The 24,667-nt window shown below is 42.0% G+C and overlaps 1 protein-coding gene across 1 annotated transcript in view; it reads left to right on the top strand.

Annotated features, from left to right (window-relative positions):
• HSDL2 (hydroxysteroid dehydrogenase like 2) overlaps nt 1–22,834 on the top strand; it is a 29,754-nt gene extending 6,920 nt beyond the window's left edge. Inside the window, exons 3-11 of the mRNA XM_060237153.1 lie at nt 535–633; nt 782–896; nt 9,339–9,442; nt 11,416–11,514; nt 13,334–13,528; nt 14,915–14,986; nt 15,770–15,991; nt 18,137–18,265; nt 20,933–22,834. Of these exons, the coding sequence (XP_060093136.1) occupies nt 535–633; nt 782–896; nt 9,339–9,442; nt 11,416–11,514; nt 13,334–13,528; nt 14,915–14,986; nt 15,770–15,991; nt 18,137–18,265; nt 20,933–21,045 (1,148 nt within the window). The 3' untranslated portion in view covers nt 21,046–22,834. The remainder of the gene's footprint in view (nt 1–534; nt 634–781; nt 897–9,338; nt 9,443–11,415; nt 11,515–13,333; nt 13,529–14,914; nt 14,987–15,769; nt 15,992–18,136; nt 18,266–20,932) is intronic.
• Nucleotides 22,835–24,667: the final 1,833 nt, after the last annotated feature.

The following is a 24,667-nucleotide window of genomic DNA, read 5'->3' as shown; positions in this document are numbered from 1 at the left end:
CTTACATTATTATAGAGCAGGGAAGGCTGTTGGTACTTTCACCAAGGGCATGGCTGCTTTACTGAGAAGGAACTCTCTTTGAATTTATTTTAGTGCTATCAAGGTATGTAGTGTTTATAAGAATGAAAGCCAAAAAATATATATAGTTACAAGCCCACCATAAGGGCTTTTTAAGCTAACATCCCTTTTGGATCATGATCCATGTTGGATGTAGCCTTTGGTCTTTTTTTGGAAATTTCCTGACAGTTTTGTTGAGTTATCATGGGTTTGGATGGAATAGTTGTGTAATATTTGTGGCTGTGACCCCTGGCTATGTAGTGTCGTGGCAGGGTGGGAGACCCAGGTTCAGATCCTCACTCTGCCATGGAACTTCACTGGGTGACTTTGGACCAGTTACACTCTCTCAGCCCAGCCTACCTCACAGGGTTGTTGTGAGGATAAAAACAGAGGAGAATGAGGCAAGTTGCTTGGTGTTCTCATTGGGGAGCAGATGGAGTATATATGGAGAAAATAAATTCATTTTCTGTTTTCCAGTTGAAGCAGCTGGAGGAAAGGCGTTACCATGTATTGTCAATGTAAGAGAAGAAGAACAAATAGCTGAAGCGGTGAATAAGGCTGTTCAGACATACGGAGGTAGGACCTGACCTTGGTTTTGCTGGATATGTTGCGCATATTTATAATTAATAGAATCTAACTAACAAACAAAACAGTTTGATTGTTTTTCTGCACGTGGTCTTTAAGTGTTGATTTAAAAAAAAATGCTGGATTGTTTTATAACCAGGGATAGATGTTCTTGTGAACAATGCAAGCGCTATCTCCTTGACTGGCACCCTGGAAACATCGACAAAAAAAGTGGACCTCATGATGAGTGCCAACACAAGAGGGACCTATCTTACGTAAGTGCTTACGGGTAAATATGGATAAATTTTAATTTTTTTCCAATTATCAGGTTTTTGCGGGGGGAGGGGAGGGGAAATCTGCCCTGTGTCTGAGTGATGGGTAAATGCCCTGGATTTGGTTTTACCTGTTAAGACAGGCAGATGGTTATGGACGTGGACTGAGAGGAGTAGTCTGAAGTTTATTAAAATGATCTTAGAGCGGCACAAATAATAGACACGTGAATTACTTGATCATAAGAACACAATAAATAAACAGCAATTAGCTACTCAAGACATACAGGCAAGTAATGCAAAAGTACTGAATGATTAAAAATGGTTTAAATTGTAAAATTGTTAGAATTAATCTGACATATAGTAGACTGAGAGGAGTACAAAGCCCCATCTGGACCTCTCTAGTGATTAAGTCTATTTCAAGTAAGCCATGCTTGCTTCCCCTGATTGATAGTAGAAACCTGCTATTCTGCAAAGTGCTCTATGCATATTCTATGCTTGGGTAGTCATAGCCTGATCTCTTCTAGATCCTCTGCTTTGAGAATTCATTAAAAAGGTTGTATTTTGTTTGCTTTGTTTCTTTAGCTTTCTTCTGCTGGTTTCTAGGTTAGATCCTTCCTAAAGTTCTGCAAATACGTGGGCAATTTTCATTGATTCTCTCTTCCTGTGGCAGCTCAAATGAGCTCCCCCCTGCAGCTGCTGAGGTATGGAGGACATCCAGGGGACACCCAGGAATAGTGGGGAAGGGGGAATAGGAGGTGTCCCGTGGAAGAGGCGGGATTGGTGGAAATCACCCTCCCCTGATGTGTGCATGGAAATCTAGGCAGAACCAAGCCTCTGTTTGCACAGAAAATACATTTCTGGCCAGATCCTGTCCTGGCTAGAATAGGCGTGCACTATTGCATCTCAGAACAGTATTTTCTGCAAGTCAAAAAAAGTAGAAAATAGTTGTAAACAGCTGTGATGACCCTTGCAGAATCCAGAAAAAGAAACCGAATCACACAATACCTTTTATTCAGACCAAACCAGTGGACACAAGACATTGTGCAAGCTTACAGGTTCTATAGCACCCTTCATCAGGCAGATGTTACCAGAATTAGAAATGAAGGAGGGAAAAAGCAAATTTTCCAGGTCAAGCTGTGCAGCCTTTACAACTAGGAACACAAACCTTTCGCCTTTGGGGGTGCCAGCTGGACAATACTTGCCAGATGCATGATCTGATGTTCTGCTGTCATTTTCTTTTGTATTTTCATTTTCAATCTCTTTAATTCCCCAGGGTCATGCCATGCTTGCACATCTGCAGGCAAGCATGCAGGAAACTGTCTTGATTCTCAGTGGCTGCATTGAGCAGGGCCAGGGAGCTTGTTGACTGCATTGTATGAATGGTGCCTCAAAGTGTCTCCCCCTTTCACCCATAAAATTGAGTGACAGCTATTTATTTTTAGAGAGAAAGGCAAAGTCCTGCACTTGAAAACTTTGTAGCAATGAGTGGTAGTGACTGACTTCCCAAACCCATGTGCTGATTTAGAGTTTTCCCATAAATTCCAGCATCTCTTTTGCTAGGACAAATCTTTTCATTTTCATAACATGTTTTCAGTTCTGAAATGTTGCATTGAAACAGGTATCAGCTAACTCTTGGCATCTTCTTACCCTTTTCATTTGGCTGTGTCTGTAATGGTGAATTATTGCTTAAATGCACAGTTGTCAGGAAGCCTGCATGCTTGTGGTACAAATTTCCTGAACCTGTCCAACTTTTAAAATATATTGTATTAAAATATGCCTTTATAGACCTCAACATATGCTACATCTTTCTGCCAAATGTTTGAGGAAGCTCCATCCACATTCTCAGGAAAATAGAGCAACTTCAAATATGTGATATGCAGGAAAACATTTCAACAGAAATGCTAAATACTTTTGCAGCATCCCCCCCTCCCAAAAGACCCAAATTAAAGCATATTTGTTTTACAGACTTTTAAAAAGGCAAATGCAACAATAAATACAATAAGACAATGAAGTAGACTTCCATAAAAGTAAAATCAATGGAAACTTGTAAAATAAGCAGCCAACAAGTGCTTGCAAAAGAGTGACAAAAATTGGCACTATATCTGTAAATGATACATGTTGTGTGGGCCAGAGATCTAGGAAAGGGCAACAAAATGATCAAGGGATTGGAATGCCTTCCTGACAAGAAGAGGCTAAAAAGCTTGGCATTTTTTATTTTAGAAAAATTATGGTTAATAGGGAGCACAGTAGAAGCATATAAAGTTATGCATTACCTTAAAAAATTGGTAGAGGGGACTTTGCCCTCACGTTCCCAACATATGGGAATTCAGGGGCACCCTATGAAAGGCTTTTGGGATAGACCAAAATAATTACTTTTTCACAACAATGTACAGGGAGGTGCAGTGGGATGTGATTGTGGCCAGTGTTCTAGATGATTTTAAATGTGGATGGTCAGACTGAAGCTTTGGGGTAAAGTCAAGGGCTGTCTTCTTCTCCAAGGTTACTTCAGTAGGACTTTTCCTCAGGTTCTTCCCTCTCTTGTTCCTGCCAGTAACCTCTCCTTGGTTACCATCAGTGAGATCTGCTCTTCATCCCTGTTTCTTCCAAGGTGTACCCTTTTAAGCACTACCTGGGTGTGGGGCAACTCCGGCCTCACCCATCCCTCCTGGGGTTGGCCTATGGAAGTGGTGAATCTAGACCCAATGGGTAGCAGCCTGCCTGGGATCCAGTTTTCCCTGCCCTTCCCCCTGGGAAGCCTATTGGTTTTTTCCTCTGGCCCCTGCTGGCCTAAGGAGGTCACTGTAGCCTGTTTCTTTCTCCACCCCTCCAAAGAAACTTGCCTGGCTCTCACAGCAGAAGAGGAATGGTGGGTTTTGCTGCTCCTCTGCCACCCTTGTTGCTCTGTTCCTCTGCTGGTAGCCCTTGGGGATTGGCTGCTGGTGGGCCTCTAGCTTGCCTGACATCTCTGGACATTTTGTCCTTCTGTGGTCCTCCCTGCAGTTCTCTTGGAACTGTCTGGAGAGCTGTCTCCTTGGAAGTAAGTGGGGGGAGGGGGAGACCTGCTTCCAGACAGTGGATTAGACAGATTCAAATTCTACCCAAAAAAGTCCAGCAGGAACTCGTTTGCATATTAGGCCACACCCTTTGATGCCATGCCAGCTGGAATTGTGTTCCTGCTCAGAAAAAGCTCTGAAGAGATTCATGCAGAAAATGTGTGATAGATGCTGACATCACGGGGAGGATTTGACTTCTGTGCCCTGTCTGTGGGCCATCTAGATTCTAGAACATTTGGTGGCATAATGGAAGCTTGACTAGATGGACCATTGATCTGCTCCAGCAGAGCTATCCTTATGTTCTTAGATAAACAAGGCATAATCTGACAAGACCTTTAAGTTTCATAAATTAACCACAGAGGTAATTGGGGGTCAGGTGTTGCAAAGCTTTAATAGAAGTATTTTGTCTTGTTTTTGTTGGGCAGTGATGCAGATTTGTTAAGATCTGGCATAATGGCAAATGGGAGCCAAAGAAGCAGAAAGGCTTCTGCGTGGCTCTACTTATGCTTTTAATGTTGTACATAATTTTCCCAGCAACAAGAACATCCCACACTTTGCCAAACCCATCGAAAGGTGGGAGGGTTTCCCCCTTTTTGCCAGCTCCATCTTTGCTGTCAGCAGGAAATAAGAAATAAGGGCAGATTGTGAGTTGGCCATCAGCTCATCCATAGCACTGCATGGGCTGGATCAGAAGAAAGGGGGCTTGTAATACTGATGATAAGGTCCAGTGTGCTGAGCCAATGTAATTGGGGCCACTGGATTCTCAGTGGAGGCAGCATTTTTCTCAGTAGTGACAGCTGCATTCTGGAGTAAAGCTGACACAGGCTAATATCTGTAAATACCCATTGGTAGTGTCATTGCAGATTGAAAGCAATGGCAAGAGAAATGCCTCCCTAAAGAGTACTTGGTTGCTATTGTGTGCCTGTCAGTTCCGAAATTCTGAGGCATCCTGTACTTAATGCTGTTTTCTGTTTGTTTCCCTCTAAGTCTGCTTTTTTATACAGCCAAGCCCTAGTGGCACATTTCCTTCAAATCTGCAGGAAATTTCTTTGTTCTTGAGTTTAAGCTGCTACTCTAAATAATGTTTCCTTTTCAAGAAATGTCTAATGCCACAGTTCTTGTAGTGTGAGGCAGGCATCCTTAAAAGAGAAGCATAGTGACTACTAGTAAGACATTCACATTCCTGTGACCCCTTTCGAACCCGGGTGGTTTTAAAATCTTCTATCCTGACTTTCTTCTGTTAGGTGTTGGACCCGATGGAAGTGACAGTGCAAAAAAACAATAATAAACCCCTCACGTTGCAGGTCTAGTTCTTTTCTCCAACCAGACGTTCTTATGGTGTCTCAGGCTTTGGGTTGAGCAGGGCTGAGCAGCCGATCTCTTTCTTTCAGCCCTGGCTAGAGACTACTCGGTTACTGTCCATCTCTATCTTAATTGGACAGGGAGAGCTCATCAGGCCTTCACAGTCATCTTTGGGACTATTCAAGGGACCAATGGCAGCCATCTTCTTGAGGTTTTCAAGGCATTCTGTGAGCCTGTGCAACCCAGGTAACTTTTCCTGTGGTCTGTTCTCTCTGCACTAGGGCAAAATTGATGGACAATTCACACTTCCCAGCAGTTCCTCCTGGTTTCTATCATCACTGCTGTGGTCCCCTGTGTCAAACTGACCAACAAAGTGGTCCCTTCCCATATGAACAGTACCCATCTCTCCCTCCCTGAGCGTTTGGGCTGAGCGATTGGGTGGCCTTGGAGTGTGGACAGCCAAGCTGTTTGTTTTGGATTAAGTGGTTTTTGCTTTATTATTGGACAAAGGCTGATTGTGACCTTATTTGTGAGCCTCGTCTATATGCACTAGCTGGCATGTAGCAATTTGAGTTAACTTCTGTAGTCTTATATTTGGTGCTTATTACTTGTCATAGACCTTCAAATGGGACACAGGCAGGGGGAAAGGAACCTAGCTATGGAATCCTTAGAGCAGTTTCCTGGGATTAAGCCCAATTGAATAGACCTGGGTAAGATTCTGAGTAGACCTGCTTTGGAATGCTCTCTATGTGGAGCAAACAAAAGGACAGATGAGAGTAAATGTCTAAAATACCTGAGCTGTGCCTTTTAGGTAGGGAGCTGAATGTTTCTCCTTAATCAGGCCTTTGGATTGTAAAGAGTTGCTGGTTTTGAATGGAATTGTGTAGCTTCATTGTTTTGACGAGTGTATGCATGCTGAGAAACCGGGCACAGCCTCCCTGTATGTCTGTGTGCATTGTCATTGTTGTACATGAATGGAATCACTGCATGTCAAGTTTTATGCACTTTGTAAAATGGAAATGTTTTCCACGTCAAAGAAAGTTAACATGTAAAGTGACTGTGAAACTTTCTGTCCATTCAAAGGAAAGGCAAAGAAAAATTATGTATACCTAGCCTGTCAGGAAAATTGGTTGCTTTTTGTTAGATTTGCAGATACGTGTGTGCTGAGTGCTGTCAGTTCCTTCTGTCTTATGGAAACCCTATGACTTAATGGCATCCAAAACATCTTATTGCTAACAATCTTGCTCAGGTCTTGCAAACCATGGGCTGTGGCTTCCTTCAGTGAGTCAATCCATCTCATGTTGAGTCTTCTTCTTTTCCTGCTGTCTTCAACTTCCCCTAACATTATTACTTTTCCCAGTGACTTTTGTCTTGCTCATAATGTGACGAAAGAATAATAGCTTCAGTTTAGTCATTTTAGCTTCTAGGGCAAGTGCAGGCTTGATTTGATCTAGATGTACATGTGCCCTTTTTGAATCTTAAGAAGTTAAATTTATATAAAACTGTTGGAATATACTTTGAAAGTGAATTTTTGGGTAGCTCATTCAACAAAATTTTGAAATGAAGGGTCTATATGAGCAGTTCATATGCTATATAATGCTTTCAAAAACTGATACAGTACTAATGGAAACTTCATCCTGTAAGTGGAAGTGTATCAGCTATCATCTGAGAAGAATAATGGCATTATATTTGAGAGATGAGTCCAGTCTAGTCTTCTAATGTTACTGTGTTCCATTTAAATTATTTTTGAAAAAATGTTTGTTATTGTATCACAGAAGTATCAGAGGCAGGGTGTTTTTTGAGCAGGAACACAGTTCCAGCTGGCTTGGTGTCAGGGATGTGGCCTAATATGCAAATGAGTTCCTGCTGGGCTTTTTCTGAAAAAAAGCCCTGTGTGAAACAATGGTGGTTCCAGGGGGTTTGGCCTAATATGCAGATGAGTTCCTGCTGGGCTTTTTCTACAAAAAAGCCCTGATCAGAGGTATCAAATAAGAGCGGCCTATTTCTTACATACATGTTAAAGATGTGACGTTGTTGAAAATTATAAGAAAGGGCCCTTTAATTAAACCACTTAGGAACTAAATTTCCTTCGCAGTGATCAGTTTGTTGATTAGAATCAGAGGTGATCTGAAAAAGAAATACATAGTGCAGTCCTAATCAGTTATACCCTTCCAAGCCCTTTGAAATCAATGGATTTAGAAGGGTATCACTCTGTTTAGAACTGCCACAATAGAGGTTATTCACAGGCAGGTCTTTGACTGTTGTTTAAAAGCTACTAGTGCAAAACTGGAAAAACAAGAACCTGTTGGTAGAGCTATAGTGGAAGAAATTCTGGCATATACCGTTGATAAGTAAATGTTTGCCAGGTGAGTAGAACCGGTTAAAACGGCTTCTGCATTGTTAAAAGTCGTCCTTCATTCAGTTACTCTCTGGAATACCGTTGTGCCAAATGAAATGCTACAGTTCAGCCCTAACCTGGATAGCCTTAAGCAAGCCTGATCTTGTCAGATCTCAGAAGCTAAGCAGGGTCAGCTCTGGCAAGTACTTGGATGGGAGACTTCCTTAGAGTACTAGAGCCAGGAGGCAGGGGCAGGCTTTATGCAGTCACCTCTCTGAATATCCTCCACGCCCCCTGTAGGGGTCAGCCACCAGAGGTTGCCATGACTTCCAGGTGTACACGCACATGCACATTTTTTAAAAATACAGAAATACCAACAAAAGAAGAAATGCTACAATTCATAGATAACCACAGATGTTGCAGCTTAGAAATAACAGGGACAGTGGGAGGCAAATTAGGTACAGAGAAACTGGCCTTCTGTGTTTGTACATCAGTCCAAGTACTTTTGTATTTGCATATGTCGAATATGTTGTCTACAGAGTAGTTATAAGGCACTGAACTGATTAATCTAGCTTGAAAACCTTTATGATTTTGCATGTTAGGTTTTATCAACCGTGACTAGATTTAACTTAATAGACCTGGTTCAAAACCTAACTCAAAGTTCCACTCAAGTCACTAACAGCCATTCATTTATGAGTTGGAATGAGTATTTAGGTGGGGGAGGGGGTATAAATTTAAAATTAACATTTTAAACACAAGATACAATCAATTCAACCTTAAGACCTCCAAAGTCCCACTAGTTTCTCTGGGCCATGCATACGTTCAGTGTTTGAATTGTCTTAGAAGTGCTTGGGTTTGCTTGGCTTGTGCTTTTATATTTAAATATAAATAAATATAATGTACCAAGTCTATTTTTTGGTTGTTTGCTTTTTTAAGATTGCAGTTTATTCTTGGAGTGGAGTGTTTCAGTTTCATTTAAAAATATGGAGAAGGAAGATGCTGAATTACAGTCTGTGTGACATTAAAATGTGTTATGCTATATTAACATTTACTTTGTTGGGCAAATTATGAAACAACAATAGAATTTTATTAGGGAAATTATGGAACAACAGCAGAGTAGTCAGAAGAGAGCCTCATGCCATGCCCACTGTCAGTAAGTGACATTTGGCACTGTTTTCCTATTAATGGCTGATGGGGAGTATTTATGGTGGATGTCACTTGCTACATATAAAATTAGTTTCCCATAGATTGTTAATGTGCAAATTAAGATGAGTATGACTTGAATATGTAATATATTATTCTTTCCAACTCTCTTCTACGTGACTGTTTCTGCAATTACTGAGCGATAGCAGCTATTCTGTATTGGGCCTTTCTAATGTAAGCCACCCCCATGAGAGCCATTTGGCTCTGAAACGTCAGTCCATTTAATAGAGGTACAGCATCTCTCTAGGAACATGATCTGAAGTGTACATGATCAGGTAGAAAGTTGAAGGGTCCGCAGAATTATCTGTAAGCCCTCGGTACCGTAGAAGTATTTGAGTTAATTTGAATGGTGTGTGGATGGGAGTTCACTGGGTCTTTCTGAGTTTTTTAAAGCTAGGGAACAACAGAAATATAATAAAATTATGCCAGTGGTAAGGCATGGGTATGGAAGGAGGAGTGCAAGAAATGTAATCTGACTAGCACTGTTAAGTGAGTAGTAGCGAGACTAAATATCCACTTGTTTGTGTGTGGTTTTTTTTATGTCTCCAGATCTAAACTATGTCTGCCTTACTTGAGGAAAAGTAAGATCGGTCATATTCTTAATATCAGCCCACCGATAAACTTGAATCCTGTCTGGTTTAGAAGTCACTGTGGTAAGCTCATTTCTTAAAGTGTTTGCATAGAGAGATTTCCCCAAACTCAAGGCAGGTGTAAAGGCGGGCTCTCCCCCTCTCTCATATCTTTCCCCCCCTACAGCCTGAAAACTGTTATGCCCCCCCCCCCCAAAAAAAAATTGTTGCATGTTCTCATCTGCTCTGTCACTTCACTCCAAAGGCAAAGTGGGATGAACGTGAATTTGCCCTGCTGTGTCACCCCATTAGCCCAGGTTGGCTAAGCTAGTCAGGGTTGGGGAGCTAATCAGGGTCAGCCATGGTCAGTATTTGGGTGGGAGACTGCCAAGGAAGACTGAGGTGGTTACACAGTAGAAGGCAATGGCAAACCACCTCTGCTCACTCGTCCCTGGAACCCCCCTGTGGATGGGGTCACAAGTGACTTATGGTGATGGCACATTCTTCTTCTTTTTCTGTGCCCTAGGAGAGTTCTGATACAGTCAAAGCTTATTTTGTTCCTGCTTTTTTTGCACTGAATTTCTGCTGCTGGGGAAATGAGTCTGGCCACTGAAGCCAGATGGATATATGGTACATGAATGGTGGAACAGTTATTGTGTGACTAGAACCGAGAAGGCCTGGGTTCAAATCCATGCTTTGTTATGAAGCACACTGGATGGCCTAGGGCCGGTCCCACTCTCTCAGCCTAACATAACTCATAGGGTGTTGTGACAATGAAACAGAGGGAGGAAAGCCAGGTACACTACCCTGAGCTTGCTATATAGATATGATATAACTCAGCTCAAAGGCCACCGCTGTTCTCTGTTCTTAGCAGCTGACTACCCAGCTTCTGTCAGATTTCTGGCAGTGACAGGAAACATGCCACCAGTGTTGTGAGAAACCATATAGGGATCAGTGCCAGGGTTTACATTGGTATGGGCAGGCCTCAGATTCAGCAGGAGCTCACAGGAGTGCAGCTCCTGATCCTTTCTGACGCCCCCCCCCCCCCCCCCGCTACCCTGTCCATTGAATAGTGGGTACAGCTGCATAACAATCCCTGGATTAGGAGAGCTGGCAGCCAACCAGCCACCAGGGGCTTTGCCACATCCCAGTGGCCCTCATTAACCCCTGGAGAAACCTGCAGCACCCTTTCTCCACTTCTTATGTGATTTTGGGCAGTGGGTGGCTTGCTGGCCTTTTGAGTAGGGGGATGTGGCCGAGGAGAGCCCCAAGCTAGGGCTCTTGCCCAAGGCTCTCCTTTCTTGCATAGGGTTGCTTTTGGTGGGGGGGGGGAGGGGTAGCATATGCTAATGAGTTATGCTAATGAGCTTCACCACCTATTTTCCTACAAAACGTCCCCTGGGTATGGGATTGTGGTTGTGGCAGTAAACCTTTGAAGCAAACAGCACATGTGTCAGGGAAGGGTGGGGAGCTGCTGCTTTCCCCCTCTGTCTTCACCTCAGGTGTTGCGTGAGCCAAGCACTCTTGTTCAATGACACCTGCTCGTGCAGAGGGCTCCACTCATATACTTTCTCTCCCTTTGAGGGAAATGCAGGGCATTGTAGTGGAGGGTCCAGCTCAGCCATTCTTAGAGCTTTGTTGCAGCAGCAAACAGCAGCAGCGTCTTCCTCCTCTGCAGCAGGACATTTGACCATGTGCTGTGGATGAAGGCTGAGGTGAAATTCTTACAAGTGCCCTTGGCAGGAAGGCAGGAAGCCAGGCAATTCCTTTCTCTGGTGTTGGGGTTCTTGTGCAACACGAGTGGAGTGATATCATCGTCCTGGAAGAGAATCAGTATCTAGTTCTAACAGTCCAGTTAATAAAATGCAGATCTTGTGCATGCAGAAACACACCCCAACCCATCATGCTTCTCATGCTGGTCTGCTTTCTCTTACAGGATTTGTGCAGCATTTTGTACATAGTGAAAAACAAACAAAAGATCTAAAAATTATGAACTGTGATGATGATGATGAAGAAGAATTTTAGTTGCCTAACTCTGTCTTTACATCTCCTTCTAGCCTATACTATTTCTAAATATGGAATGTCGATGTGTGTACTTGGGATGGCAGAAGAATTTAGAGGAGAAGTCGCAGTTAATGCTTTGTGGCCTCAAACAGGTGTGTGCTCTTTTAAAGAATATGTATTGCTTGACTTTAACATCTGACAAGATCAGGCTAGCCTGGGTTATCCAGATCAGGGTGCAATCATTCCATCTCTCTCCATCCCTGACCTGGTTAGCCCAGGCTATCTCATCAGGTCTTGGAAACTAAGCAGGGTTGACCCTGGATAGTATTTGGATGGGAAACCTCCAAGGAGTACAAGGGTTGTGGCATGGAGGCAGGCAATTGGAAACCACCTCTGAATGTCTCTTGCCTTGAAAGCCCTACAAGGTCGCCATAAGTCAGCGATGACCTTACGGCACTTTCTGCCACCACCGCAGACATAAATCCCATTTCTGTTTTGATATGTTCAATATGGAATTCTTTTGTTTGTGATGTGTGCACTGTAAATAACAAAAATCCAATGGTTTCCCTGTTCATAACTAGTGGAGCAAATGGCTTATTCCTGCCCATTCTTCAGAAGTAATCTGCTTTCACTTGACTGTGTGCATTGAAAGTGACATCATCTTGCAAAATGTGGTTTTACGTATTAAGCAGCATGTCCCTCTCCATGTTTACTTGGAAGCAGATCCCACTGAGTTAAATGGAACAGTCTCGCAAGTAACGGTGTATAGGATTGTTGTCTTAGATTTCTAAAGTGGTAGTACTGAAACTATGCACACCTGTGCAACTCAGCTGCTGACTTAATACTTTACAATGATGCAGCATCTACATCCAATTTCTTATTTTTTTAAAATTGTTGTTGTTATCAGATTAATGTAGAGAAAGGGAGCCAGACTGATTGTTTTGACCCTGGGCTTTCTCCTAAAAAACCTGTTTTCTTTCAAATGCAGTCTTTTTTCCTGGACTTTCCTTGTTCTTTTCCCATTCCTCAGTTTCCGTTTCTCCTCTGCAAAGGATGAGAAACCTTATGGCTGTCTAAGAATTAAGCAGAACTAATACATGCTCTTGCCTCCCATTCATAATCCCAGATAGGCACTTCTGCCTGGACGCTTCAGTCCTTTTTCGTTCTTACAAAATGGGTGGAAAAATTGCTTGTGAGATCTTCTTGTGGGTTTGGAAATGTTGCTCACATCACATACTTGGCCTTTTTAATATCACATTTCATCCCTGGCACACATTACTGGGCAAATGATATGAAATGCTTAAAACTCAGGTTGCAGGTTCAGGAGTCCCCAGTGACAGGTACCCATGGGCAGCATTGCTTGCATGTGCCAAGTGTTTTTAGAAAGTGGGCGGGGCCAGGGGGGGCTTTTGCCCAACATGGATTTTGATTGGCCATTGGAGATTTCATTGGCTGTGCAGGTTTTTAGAAATGTTGCTTTGGCAACAAGAATCTTCTCTGCATGTCTCAAGACAAGCTGTGGCTGCCATTTCATGACTGGCTGGGACTCCCTTGGTGGCCATTTGGTGACTGCATCCACCACGCTGTGTCAGAATTCTGGAGGTGCCCTCAGACTCAGAAAGAGTGGGGACTTCTGCTCTAGTTGGTCCAAGGAGACGGCCTGAACTTTTTTTGCCTTTCTGAGTTCCTTAATCAAAGTATTTTCCACATATGACATGGAGTAAATTCAGATATGCCACACCTGTACACCCTTGGTGTGCATGCTTGCACACTGATGTTTCTAGCCTAAAGATTTTAATGTTTCTAGCATAATGTATGCAGAAGTTGTAGGATGCTCATCTTGCAAAAAAAAGGGGGGGGGATGCCAAGTTTGTAAGACTGTTGCATATTTGCAGGGTAAGGAAAGACAGGATTTAAAACAACATTGCTAACAACTTACTCTCTTCCCTTCCTTTTGCTGTGTCTTTTAAGCTATATACACTTCTGCTATGGATATGCTGGGAGGAGCCGGGGTAGAGAAACAGTGCAGAAAAACGGATATTCTTGCAGATGCTGCATATTGCATTTTAACAAAGCCTAAAAGCTTCACTGGAAATTTTGTTATCGATGAAACTTTGCTGAGAGAAGAAGGAGTGAAGAATTTTGATGCATATGCAGTTGCACCAGGTAATTTACATTCATATGTTTTGCACAAGGATGTGCAACTGTACGAAGGCAGTGGGATTGCAGATCTATAGATCAGTACTACCCCTGTCCTGCCTTCCTCCGCTGCCAGTTGGAATTAGACATCACTGACCTTGATAATCCAGGAGTCTGACTCTGTATAAGGCAGCTTCCTGTGTTCAGTTGCACATTTTAGAATATGGCAATGCACAAAATGCACAGAAAGCAAGTTCCACTGCGGCAAAATTAAACTGAGAAGGAACTGTACTGCTAAATGTAACTTTCTTTTGATGTGTGTTTTTCTCTGCCTGTGCGTTCCCCCTTGTACCAAAGAAGAATGTGTGTAGCCAAAGCAAATAATGTCATCTTCTGGTACTCCAAAGAAACATCCCATATCTGAGGGTGGGTTTTCCCCCCCATTAGTTGGTGTACATTATGTATGCTTCGGAAAAACCAACATTGCCATCATGCAATGCAGCCAATTGGTATAGTTTGTTCTGCTGCCAAGGAGTCTCCTTTTCAAAGGGAAGCTCTACAAATTGCAGTTGTCACAGAAGATGATGGTGTTAGGCCAGTGCCTCCTAGGTAATGTGTGAGTGTTGCATAGATGGTCCAGTTTTGTTTTCTAGATGAATGTACATATGTGACAGACACAGACAACCTTTATTGGCATATCCAGGCCTCGGATTCAGCAGGAGCTCACAAGACTGCAGCTCCTGAACCTTTCTGAGGGTTCCACCTCCTCCTCCCCACCTTGTCCATTGAATAGTAGGTGCAGCTGCATAACAATCCCTGGATGAGCTCCACCACCTATTTTTCTACAAAATAACCCCTGGGCATATCAAAGATCAAAAGTTTAAAAATAGAGTGGAGGAATAAAGCGAGAAATAAACAAAGTGCATCTGTTAAAAGCTTCCCTGGTTTGGATTGTGGACTGAAGAAAAAAAGTGACATTAGAGGTTATGAGAGGATTATGACCAGAAAGTAACCGGTGGACTTCAGCTCTGTCAGGAAGGCTACACCATGTACAGAGAAGAGTGTTTAGAAATTTTTCTTGAAACTTAATGTAAAATGGGCAATTTAATAAAACATGGGAAATGGATTTAATAGCTCCCAGACTGTAAGGGCATCGTCTTAATTCATATGGATTTTTTTTACATCTTCCAGAAAAGATGACTGATGGCAGTACAATGCATAGGTGTTTAAAGCACACGTACATATATGGAACCCATGTTATCCAACTGCTACAAAAATTGGCCTGTGTAACACAAGTGTTCTCTGCAGCAGTCATTGCACATGGAGCAGCTTAAAACTCTCATTACCCTGTCTGACCACACAGTCTGATTTTGCTGTATGAAATTTTGCCACTTATTCATTCTGTATTTTTAGGTCATCCATTGCTACCAGATTTCTTTTTAGATGTGGATCCTGATACGCTAGCAATGAAAATGGAAGCGCATGGTGAGAAATTATGCGGTTAGCTGAACATTCCCTGAGGCTACTGAAATATGCAGTAAATCTCTCTCCTTTTGAGCTTCATCACTTTCAAACATCTGGCAATGGCTCACTGAGTGCTCATTTTTTCCTAACATCATTATATTTGGGGCTGTATTTTGTTGCTGAGACATCTCAGCCTCTTGGTTGGGACATAAAGAGCCTTTAAAGTAGAAAATGGGAAAATATTGGGGGGAGGGTTTAAATTACAGGACATTGTTCTGAAAGTACAGGTTTCCAAAAGCTGGTATTTATATTTCTGTACAGAATTGCTGCTAAAGTTTGCTAGTTGCATCATTTGAGTTGACCGCCTGTGTACTGCTGCAATTGGTGACTCTCTGAAAAGCTTTGCCAATTTTGGCAAAGCTTTTTGTTGTCTGATCAGTTATGTGCCAAGCAATGTCCAAAGTATGACAAGCACATTTGTTTTACTGGCTTGTATAAAAGCACAGAAAGTCAGGAAACCCATCATGGAGGAAGGGGAGAGATTCCAGTCTCAAAATATAGAGCCAGGAGGTTCTGAGAAAGACTGTCCTCTTCCTAAACAGTTTTCCTGACCTTTGACCCTTTCTTTTGCTCCACGTGATTTATTGAAACCAAATTTGAATTTCAGAATAAAATGTGGCTCCTTGTGGATAAGGGGCGGAATGGGAAACAGGTTTCTCAGAGGGCAAGGGGATTGACTTGAGGCATGCTTCTGTGAAAGCCGAGCAAGTATCAACTCCTCTCGGGTCAATGTTGACTCTCCAGGGGCTTCTCCAGTATTCAGAGAAGGAAAGAAGCAAGACTTACCCAAGCATGAAGGTCCTGACAAAGCTAAAGCAGAAGGTCCGGAAAGAGGGAAGCATCATGTGCACTTTGCAGCCAAGAACTCGGGGGGCCCAGTGGTGGAAACATTTAAGATTATAAAAGGAGCAATCAACGAAGAGGTTGTCAAGTCAGTCCAAGGCATTTATCAGTTTGAATTATCTGGTAAGTGTGCTTTCTTTTGCCTATGTGTCACTAGTGTTTTCTTTCTGTTATTAAAAATTGTGCTTTCATTATCAGTTTGAACTAACTGGTAAGTATATTTTCTTTGGACTGTCTCTCACTAGGATTCTTTTGGACCTATGATTACTACCTGGTTCTGACTTAAGTAGAACACACCACGAGGAGCTTTATTTTGTTGATCAGAAATACAGAGGATGTATTTTTTTACAGGCAGGGCTTTTTTTGAGCAGGAATGCACAAGAACACAGTACCAGCTGGCTTGGCATTAGGGGGTGTGGCCTAATATGCAAACGAGTTCCTGCTGGGCTTTGTCTACAGAAAAAGCCCTGTGTGCAATAATGGTGATGGGGGGTGTGGCCCAATGTGCAAATGAGTTCCTGCTGGGGTTTTTTTTTTTTTTTTTTTTTACAAAAAAGCCCTTCTTACAGGAAAACTCTCACTTATTCTGCTTATTCCCAGGCTGATTGCTGCTCTTGAAATGAGTTAAGGTCTCTCCCTGGCGGTCAACGTAAGCTCAGAGAGTGGGAAAGGATGCTTTTAGAAGAGCTAGTATTGGTGTTCTGGAAGCAGAATTGCAAATGTACCCAGTACCAGAGAGAGCAAGCTGCAGATTGTTGCATCTTATGCTATTTTAGCACATATTGTTGCTTCTGCCAGCTGAGAAATAAGAAAAAAAAATAAGAAGTTGAAAATAGAAAGCACAATTTTTTTATTATAAAAAAGAAAATGTATGATTTGGACAGAAACACCCTTGCAGTCACAAAAGGAGTAGCAGCAAATGTATATATAGAATTAAACTTTGTAACATGGAAAATATTGCATTCTTCAGTCATGCATGTATTATAGCATATTAATTTTGGACAAAATTAGCTGTGTTTAAATTATCGTTATATCCTTGAAGTTACTGTTTATATCACTAGTATACACTGGAATGGAAGGGAAGGTGGCATGGTACAGCTGGATCTCATCAGATCTCAGAAGCTAAGCAGGATCAGCACAGGTTGGTACTTGGAAGGGAGACCAAGGAAGACTCTGCAGAGGAAGGCAATGGCAAACCACCTCTGCTTCTCACTTGCCTTGCTGGGGTCACTATAAGTCAGCTGTGACTTGGTGGCACTTGACACGCATACATTGGAATCATTTTGCAATGCTGTGAATTGTCTTACATAAAAATAGTCATAATATACGTTTTGTCCAGTACAACCTTGTCTTAGAAAGCATTTCAGTCATTCTAGCACAGAAGCTATTTCACAGAAAGTACTTCCCCCACACAGTGCAGCTCAAGATTTCCCCCCCCTTTTTTCTGGTTTCCCCCCCCAGACCCTTCACATTTCTACCCTTAGAACTTACTGGATAGCCTTAAGTCACTCAATATCTCCCAGCATCAGTGCCCATGTCAGTCAAGAAAACACTGGCCTGTTTTGGAGGGTTATTTTTAACAGTTGCATACATTCTCCCTAAAGCACACTTTAATGTTTGGGGAAAGTGAGAAATGCATACAGCGTATTACCTGGTTTGCCTTTTGAGGCCACAAGACTATGCACACTTACCTGAGGGTAAGTATCGTTGAACGGAATATATTTGAGTCGAGTAGCATTTTAACAGACCAACAAAATTTCCCAGGGCATGAGTCCAAATTCTCTTCATCCTGTATCTGACAAAGTGAGCTTTGACTCACAAAAGCTTATGCCCTGGAAAATATTGTTTGTCTCTTAAGATGCTGCTCGACTCAGATTTTGTTCTGCTAATGCAAGCTAACCTGCCTGAAGCTAGAGAAAACAGGAACTGAAATCTGCAGAACAAAAGAAGGAGGGACCGCCCCCAAAGAAAGATGAAACCAATCCAGGGGCCATTGAGTCTAACTGAAGCAGGACACCATACATTTAGCCAAATCTGTATCTTATGTTGACCCCTTCCAGTGGTAATCCATCATGTTAGCATTGGTTAATAATTCTTTTTGGTGTGTTTGTAAGAATCTCTCTTTAATATTGTCTTCATGGAACTGTCTTCATGAAACTACAATGTTTAGGTTTAAAATTTCCTAGCTGCTAAACCTGTAAATAATTTAAAAAAAAAAAAAACCTGGCTCACTTTTATACATGCTGAGTTTTTTGTCTCTTGCATTAGGTGAAGAAGGAGGAACGTGGTACCTTGACCTTAAAAACAAAGGGGGCAGTGCAGGAAGTGGAGAGGCACCTGAGAAAGCTGATGTGATCATGAGCATATCCAGCAGTGACTTTGTGAAAATGTTTTCAGGTGGGTATTAGAAAAATCTGCCCTGGTTTAGCCAGAGTATCTGTTCTGTTGTCTTGTTGCTAACTGGTCTTAAGAGTTGCTGACACCTGTGTCCCACGGAGGCATGTGTATTGTTTTTTATTTCTTCATTGTATAGCCATCCCCTTGTGACATGCACCTGGGCTGTCTCCAGTGCAGTCACTACAATGCTGAGACTCACTTACCTTGTATCCATTTATTACCTGTTTATTAGGAAGTGTGTATCCTGCTTTTCTATCATAAATATGACATCTAACAAAGACAAGCTGCATGAACAAAATAATAAGATTATTTAAAAATTAAGAATGAAGCTGAAACCACCACTTTAAAACAGCTTTTTAAAACTAGATTAAAGCAGCAAGATTAACACTAAGTCCTCTTGTTTGGGACAAGTCTGTCCCAAGGGATGATTGCATAAATACTCAGGATAATATAGGAGTGTAATAGAACTTCAGAATGAAGGTAGGATGGTGGCTGAGGGCCGTGTGTGATGCCTAAGATGGCCAAGGGAGGTGAGGGTTACTGGAGAGGGAAACACGTTGTAGATGTCTGTATGCCAGTGCTGGAATGCTTGGTGTTCAGTGACAATTTAGGTATGGTAAGTATCTCAAAAACATGGTGGAATGGGGGAAATCTGTGGAATACAATCATTCTTGGGTATATGTTGCATAGGTAGGACAGGGAGGGACAGGTTGGAGAGGAGTTGCATTGTACGACAATGAAAGCATAGAAACACATAAGTTAGAAAACATCAGGGGAATTAATTCCCCAACAGAAGAGATACGGGTGGAAATACTGGGTCCTAAAGGTTACTTAAAAGTAGAGTGTACTGTTGCCCACCTGATCCAATCCTTGAGGCTGATCTTGAGATGAAGAAGGAAATAAGGGAAGTGACTAAAATAGATAATGCTATTATACTGGGTAACTTCAAGTACCCTCACACTGACTGGGTAATCATGTGCTCAACTCATGCTGTAGAAATGAGATTCCTAGGCATAAATGACTGTGCAATGGAATAGTTGGTCACAGAGCCAATCAGAAAGGTAGAAATTGTGGACTTGGTTTTGCATAGGTCTCAAGGCCTGGTGAGAGATGTAGAGGTTGTTACACCAGATAGGAACACTGATCACAATGATATTAAGTTCAGCATTCAGGTCAATAGAAATTTACCTCTAAAGTCCAAAATGGTTACGTTTGATTTTTTTTTAAAGAGAACTTTACAAAAATGAGAGGAATGGTAAAAAGGAAGCTGACAGGGAAACACAGGAGAGTCAGATAGCTAGAGAATGCTTGGAAGCTATTTAAAACTGTGCTAATTGAAGCCCAAATAGAATGCATTCAACAGGTAGAGAAAGGCACTGCCATGTCTAAAAGAAGGCCTGCTGGTTAACAATACAAATCAAGGAAGCTAGGAAAAGTAAAGATGCTTCTTTTAAAAAGTGGAAGGTCTGCCAGGAAGGAAACCTAAACACAAGGGTGGAGGTAAGCACAAATGGTTCCAGACAGAACTAGTTCTACAACTAGTCTCAGATTTGTTTTATCCATGAGTCACAGTGTATTATGCCAGCAGCCAGCCCTCTACTGACGCCAGACACCGATTCAAAGTTTCTGTTACCTCCCTAGAATAAGATGGGGAGAGAGGAATGAGTATCATCTACACAGTGGGGGCACTGCACTCTTGATGCAACAGCATCATGTGCCCTTGGATCATTTTCTGGGCCCTGAGGTCTGCAGTGGATTAATCCTGTCTTCAGAATTAATTGGGCAGATAGACTAGCTAGTAAGGATTTTCAGGCAGTATCTTGCTGTCTTCTCACTGAAATGTAAATGCTTTGATTATTTATTGTATAAAATTAATTTGTTCATTTTCAGATTTTACCTCCAAAAAAGTCTCTAAATGTCTTTAGTACTTTTATAAGTAGTTTTATTCCTATCCATGATGGCAGACATTGACAAAAAAAAAAAACACGCCTAGAACTTACCTGAGAACTTTAAAAAAAAAAACTTACAAAAAACAGTGATGTACACAGCACAAAACAGGTCAGATGGGGAGAGGGAAACAGGTTTTTATTAGCTAAAATGTAAATGTGAAAAAATGGAACAAAAGCAGGTCTTTTATTTGTAGCAGGAACTCCTTTGCTTCTTAGGCCATGCACCCCTGATGTAGCCAGTCCTCCTGGAGCTTACAGGAGATTCCCTGTACTTAGAGCCCTGTAAGCTCTTGGAGGATTTTACAATGTCCTGCAGGTCCATATATGTATGTGTACATAAATGACTTTAGTCAATACTGCAGCCTCTTTAAGCAGATTCAGAAGGAATGGCTGGCTCTTTGATGTTAATTAGGGCTCTTAGGTTTTCTTTGTCTGACTGAGCTGTTTCATAAAGACCTCTGCAATTCATCTCCTCACTGGGCTTCCTGCTTGAATCCATGCTAGCATTTTCCTAAGAAAGGATTCAGTGAATGGAAAAGAACTGGCAGGTATTTAATTATTAAGTATGCCAAAAATGTAATTCTGAGAAGACTTGCTTCAGTCTAAAACCATTTATTTCAGTGGGTTTAGACAGAAGTAACTCTGCATAGGGTTGCATGGTAAGGGGTTTTTTTATGGTGCCTGTTTTAAAAGCCTTCTTTCTCTCTGCTTCTTTCAGGCAAACTAAAGCCAACCATAGCTTTCATGTCTGGAAAACTGACCATTAAGGGTGACATGGCCTTAGCGATCAAGCTGGAAAAACTGATGGGCCAGTTCAGTGCCAAACTGTGATAACATTAAAAAGCGGGGGTAGGGCGTGGTTTTGTGTGTCACATTGACTTTTCAATAAATGTGCAACGCTTTACTGTGGAAGCGCGCTAATGTTTGCTTTTAACACATTATGATTTAATTCATAAGTTTTATAATTTCCTAAGTTGTATTTCGTTTGTAGAATATATGGAACCAGTCCTAACTAGATTTACTGGAGATCAAATTGTATTGCTCTAAAGTGGGACTAATTTTTAGAGATTGTTTATAGGATCAGTGTTGGCCATATATCTATTTCATAAGAGAAGTCATGTTGGATCAGGCCAGTGACCCATCCAGTCCAACACCCTGTGTCACACAGTGGTTAACACCCAGGTGTCATCAAGAGGGCCACTAGTGGAGCCAAAACGCCAGAAGCCCCCCCAGTGTTACCTCCCCAAGCATCAAGAATGCAGAGCATCACTGCCTGAGACATAGTGTTGCATCCATACCTTGCAGCTAATAGCCACAGATGGACTTCTGCTGCATATGTTATCCCCTCTTGAAGCTGCCTATGCTTGTAGTTGCCACCACTTCCTGTAGCAGTGAATTCCACATGTTAATTACTGTTTGGATGAAGAAGTACTTCCTTGTATCTGTTCTAAATCTTAATTTTATTGAGTGTCCATGAATTCGTGTATTGTGAGAAAAGGAGAAAAGTACTTCTTTCTCTACCCTCTATTCTATGCATAATTTTGTAAACCTCTATCATGTCACCCCTCAGTAGATATTTCTCCAAGCTAAAGATAACTTCTTCAAACTTCTCCAAACTTCTTCAGCCTTTTTTCAAGGGGAAAGTGTTTCATCCCCTTAATAATTACAGTTGCCCTTTTCTGGACTTTTTCCAATGCTATAATATCTCTTTTGATGTGTGATGACCAGAACTGTACACAGTATTCCAAATTTCTTCTGATGACAATTTGCACATGAACACTTGTTCCTTTGGTACAATCACGTCAGCCCTGTTTAGGTTAGAGGAAGCTACCTTCTGCCTTGTTTCTGTCATCTTTCCAAATGTGAAGATTCACTACAGATAAGTGACTGTACCTGATTGCATTTTTTTTAAAAAAAAGCATAGCACTGATGGAGTTAATATAAGCTAGTTCTTCAACTGAAGAAAGCGCTGATCTTGTTCTGGTGAGTTTAGCTTCAGGCCTGAAGTTGCAAATCTTTGGGAGCCAGCATGGTGTGGGAGTCAAAGTGGTGTAGTGGTTAAGAGCAGTGGACACTAATCTGGAAAACTGGGCTTGATTCCCCACATCTCCACATGGAGCCTGCTGGGTGGCCTTGGGCCAGTCACAGTCCTCTTGGAACTCTCTCAACCCCACCTACCTCACAAGGTGCCTCTTGTGGGAAGAGGAAGGGGAAGCAATTGTTATCTACTTTGTGACTCCTTAAGGTAGAGAAAAGCAGGGTATAAAAACCTGCTCTTCCTTTTCATGTTGCAGAGCCCAGTGGGAAAATGCCATTGTTCAGTGCCACTGAATTACCTCAAAAGTGCCTTTGACTTTTGCTTCTGGTATTGGTGCTTTGGAGTTTTTATGTTCCTTTAAATATTTTTAAAGTGTTGTTTTCTACATGGGTTTCAATTACGCAGTCTCCCCCCTTTACGGAATTCTAAATTCAGAGACTTTAAGCAGGGAAAAACCAGAGATTTGCCTTAATTTTTTAATCTTTTAATTCTCATATTTTAAATGCCTTTGCTGCTGTGAAAACTCAGTTACTACTGAAGTCTACTTATAAAGTTAGCTGAAATAAAATGTATTGTTTCTGTGTCTGTCTGCTTGCTTTATAGTACTTATACTTTAGAATTAAGATGTTTGTTTCCAAATGTTTTGGTAGTCCATGTGGGGCAGAAGGAAATGATACTGTGTGTTTCTGTGCTCTATCATATAACTGAAATTTCCTCATTTATTGGGTTTAAATCTCATCTGGAGGGGAAGGCTTGGTACACTGAGCAAATCGAGGATGCTGAAGGCACCAAATAGATGTTTTCTTTTGCCACAGTATATTTGCAGCATAGGGTACAAAACCATCATCTTCACATTCTGGTGCCCCCCACCCCATGATTAATCATATTTCTTCACTCACAATTTCAGTGAATCTATAATGGGAGGAGTGAGGGAGAAGCAAGGAAATGACATGTTAATTGCTGCCTTATACTAAATAATTGCTCAGCCATACATTGTGGCCTGGACTACATATCCAGCAAAATAAGGAGGTGGAATCTTGAGCTAATAGAATGGACCAGGGGTGGCCAAACTGCAGCTTGGGAGCCACATGTGGCTCTCAAAGCCCTCACCACCGTGTCAGACAGCTTGGAGAAGGCATTTTTCTCTTTAAATCACTTATCCAAGCCAAGCCTGCTGGCAGCTTGGAGAATGCATTTCAAGTTAAAATTGCTTTCTTTCCACCTCTCCCTGCTCCTCCCATCTGCCTGTCTGCCTTTCTTCCTTGTGGCTCTTAAAATCTGATGCTCGTGTCTTGCGGCTCTCAAACATCAGGCATTTATTCTATGTGGCTCTTACATTGAGCAAGTTTGGCCTGTCAGCATATAAAAATGCTCAATAAGGCATTAGGATAGTGACTACTGAGATCATTCTGATCTAACTGACAGTCAGTGTCAAAAAGATGACATCAGTGTTTAGCAAGTCTCAAAGTGAAACCAGTTCTGACTGGCATTTGGAAATGAGTGAAGAGGTTGAGTGTCCAGTGCACAATGACTCAGCACTTGTAACCCATTGGTGCAGATACTATGTAATTTGTATATAAGCAGTGCTGTGCTGTGCAATGTTTCTTTCTACTCTAGATGGTTGCTTGGTGGAGCATTTTGCTGGTGAATGTAAATATTGTAAATAAATTGTATATAGTTAAGCACAGAGTGTAGTTGGACTGTTGCTTGCTATATTGACTCACCAGGGCTAGTGATAATAATGATAAAACAACAGGGTTATGAGCCCAGTCTGCTATGCTCTGGAGGCTTTAGGTGAGGCCAGCCTGCTGTGGTGAACCAAGCCAGAGTGGATGTCTGCTGCCGTTGTTTGAGGACGAGAGCAAGGACAAGCTCCGTAAGGCTTTGAACAGCTGTGCAGAGAAGACATCAGCATCGTTCATATTTCAACAGCTCAGCTTGTCAAGAAGCTCACCTCCACTAACTATAGTGTGTGGGCTCTTCGTATGGAGCATTTTCTCAAGCGAGAGGGTCTGTGGTTGATGGTTGAAGCACCTCCAACCCAGCTTGATGGTGAGGACGTGGTAAAGAATGAGAAGGTGCTGGCTAACATCGTCCTTAATGTGGGAGATGACCAGCTGATTCATGTGTCCGGTACGACCACAGCGAAAGCTGCCTGGGACAGTCTAAAAGTAGTCTATGTACAAAGTACTGCCGGCTCCCTGATTGCTATTACTCGTCGGCTATACAAGACAGTAATGAAGCCAGGCGAGTCTGTAAGGGCACACTTAAATGCCCTGGCGGAATGTTTCCAACAGCTAGAGCAGAGGGGGAAGACGGTGCCAGATGAAGATAAAGTATACATAATTCTCAGCTCACTGCTGAATTCAACATGCTTATTATTTCGCTTGAGACAGCTGAAGCAAGCAAACTGAC

Source organism: Heteronotia binoei, chromosome 4 (genome assembly GCF_032191835.1).
Source record: "Heteronotia binoei isolate CCM8104 ecotype False Entrance Well chromosome 4, APGP_CSIRO_Hbin_v1, whole genome shotgun sequence".
Classification (NCBI taxonomy): Eukaryota; Metazoa; Chordata; class Lepidosauria; order Squamata; family Gekkonidae; genus Heteronotia; species Heteronotia binoei.
Note: the sequence above shows the minus strand (reverse complement) of the source record. Positions and strands in the feature narration are given on the sequence as shown.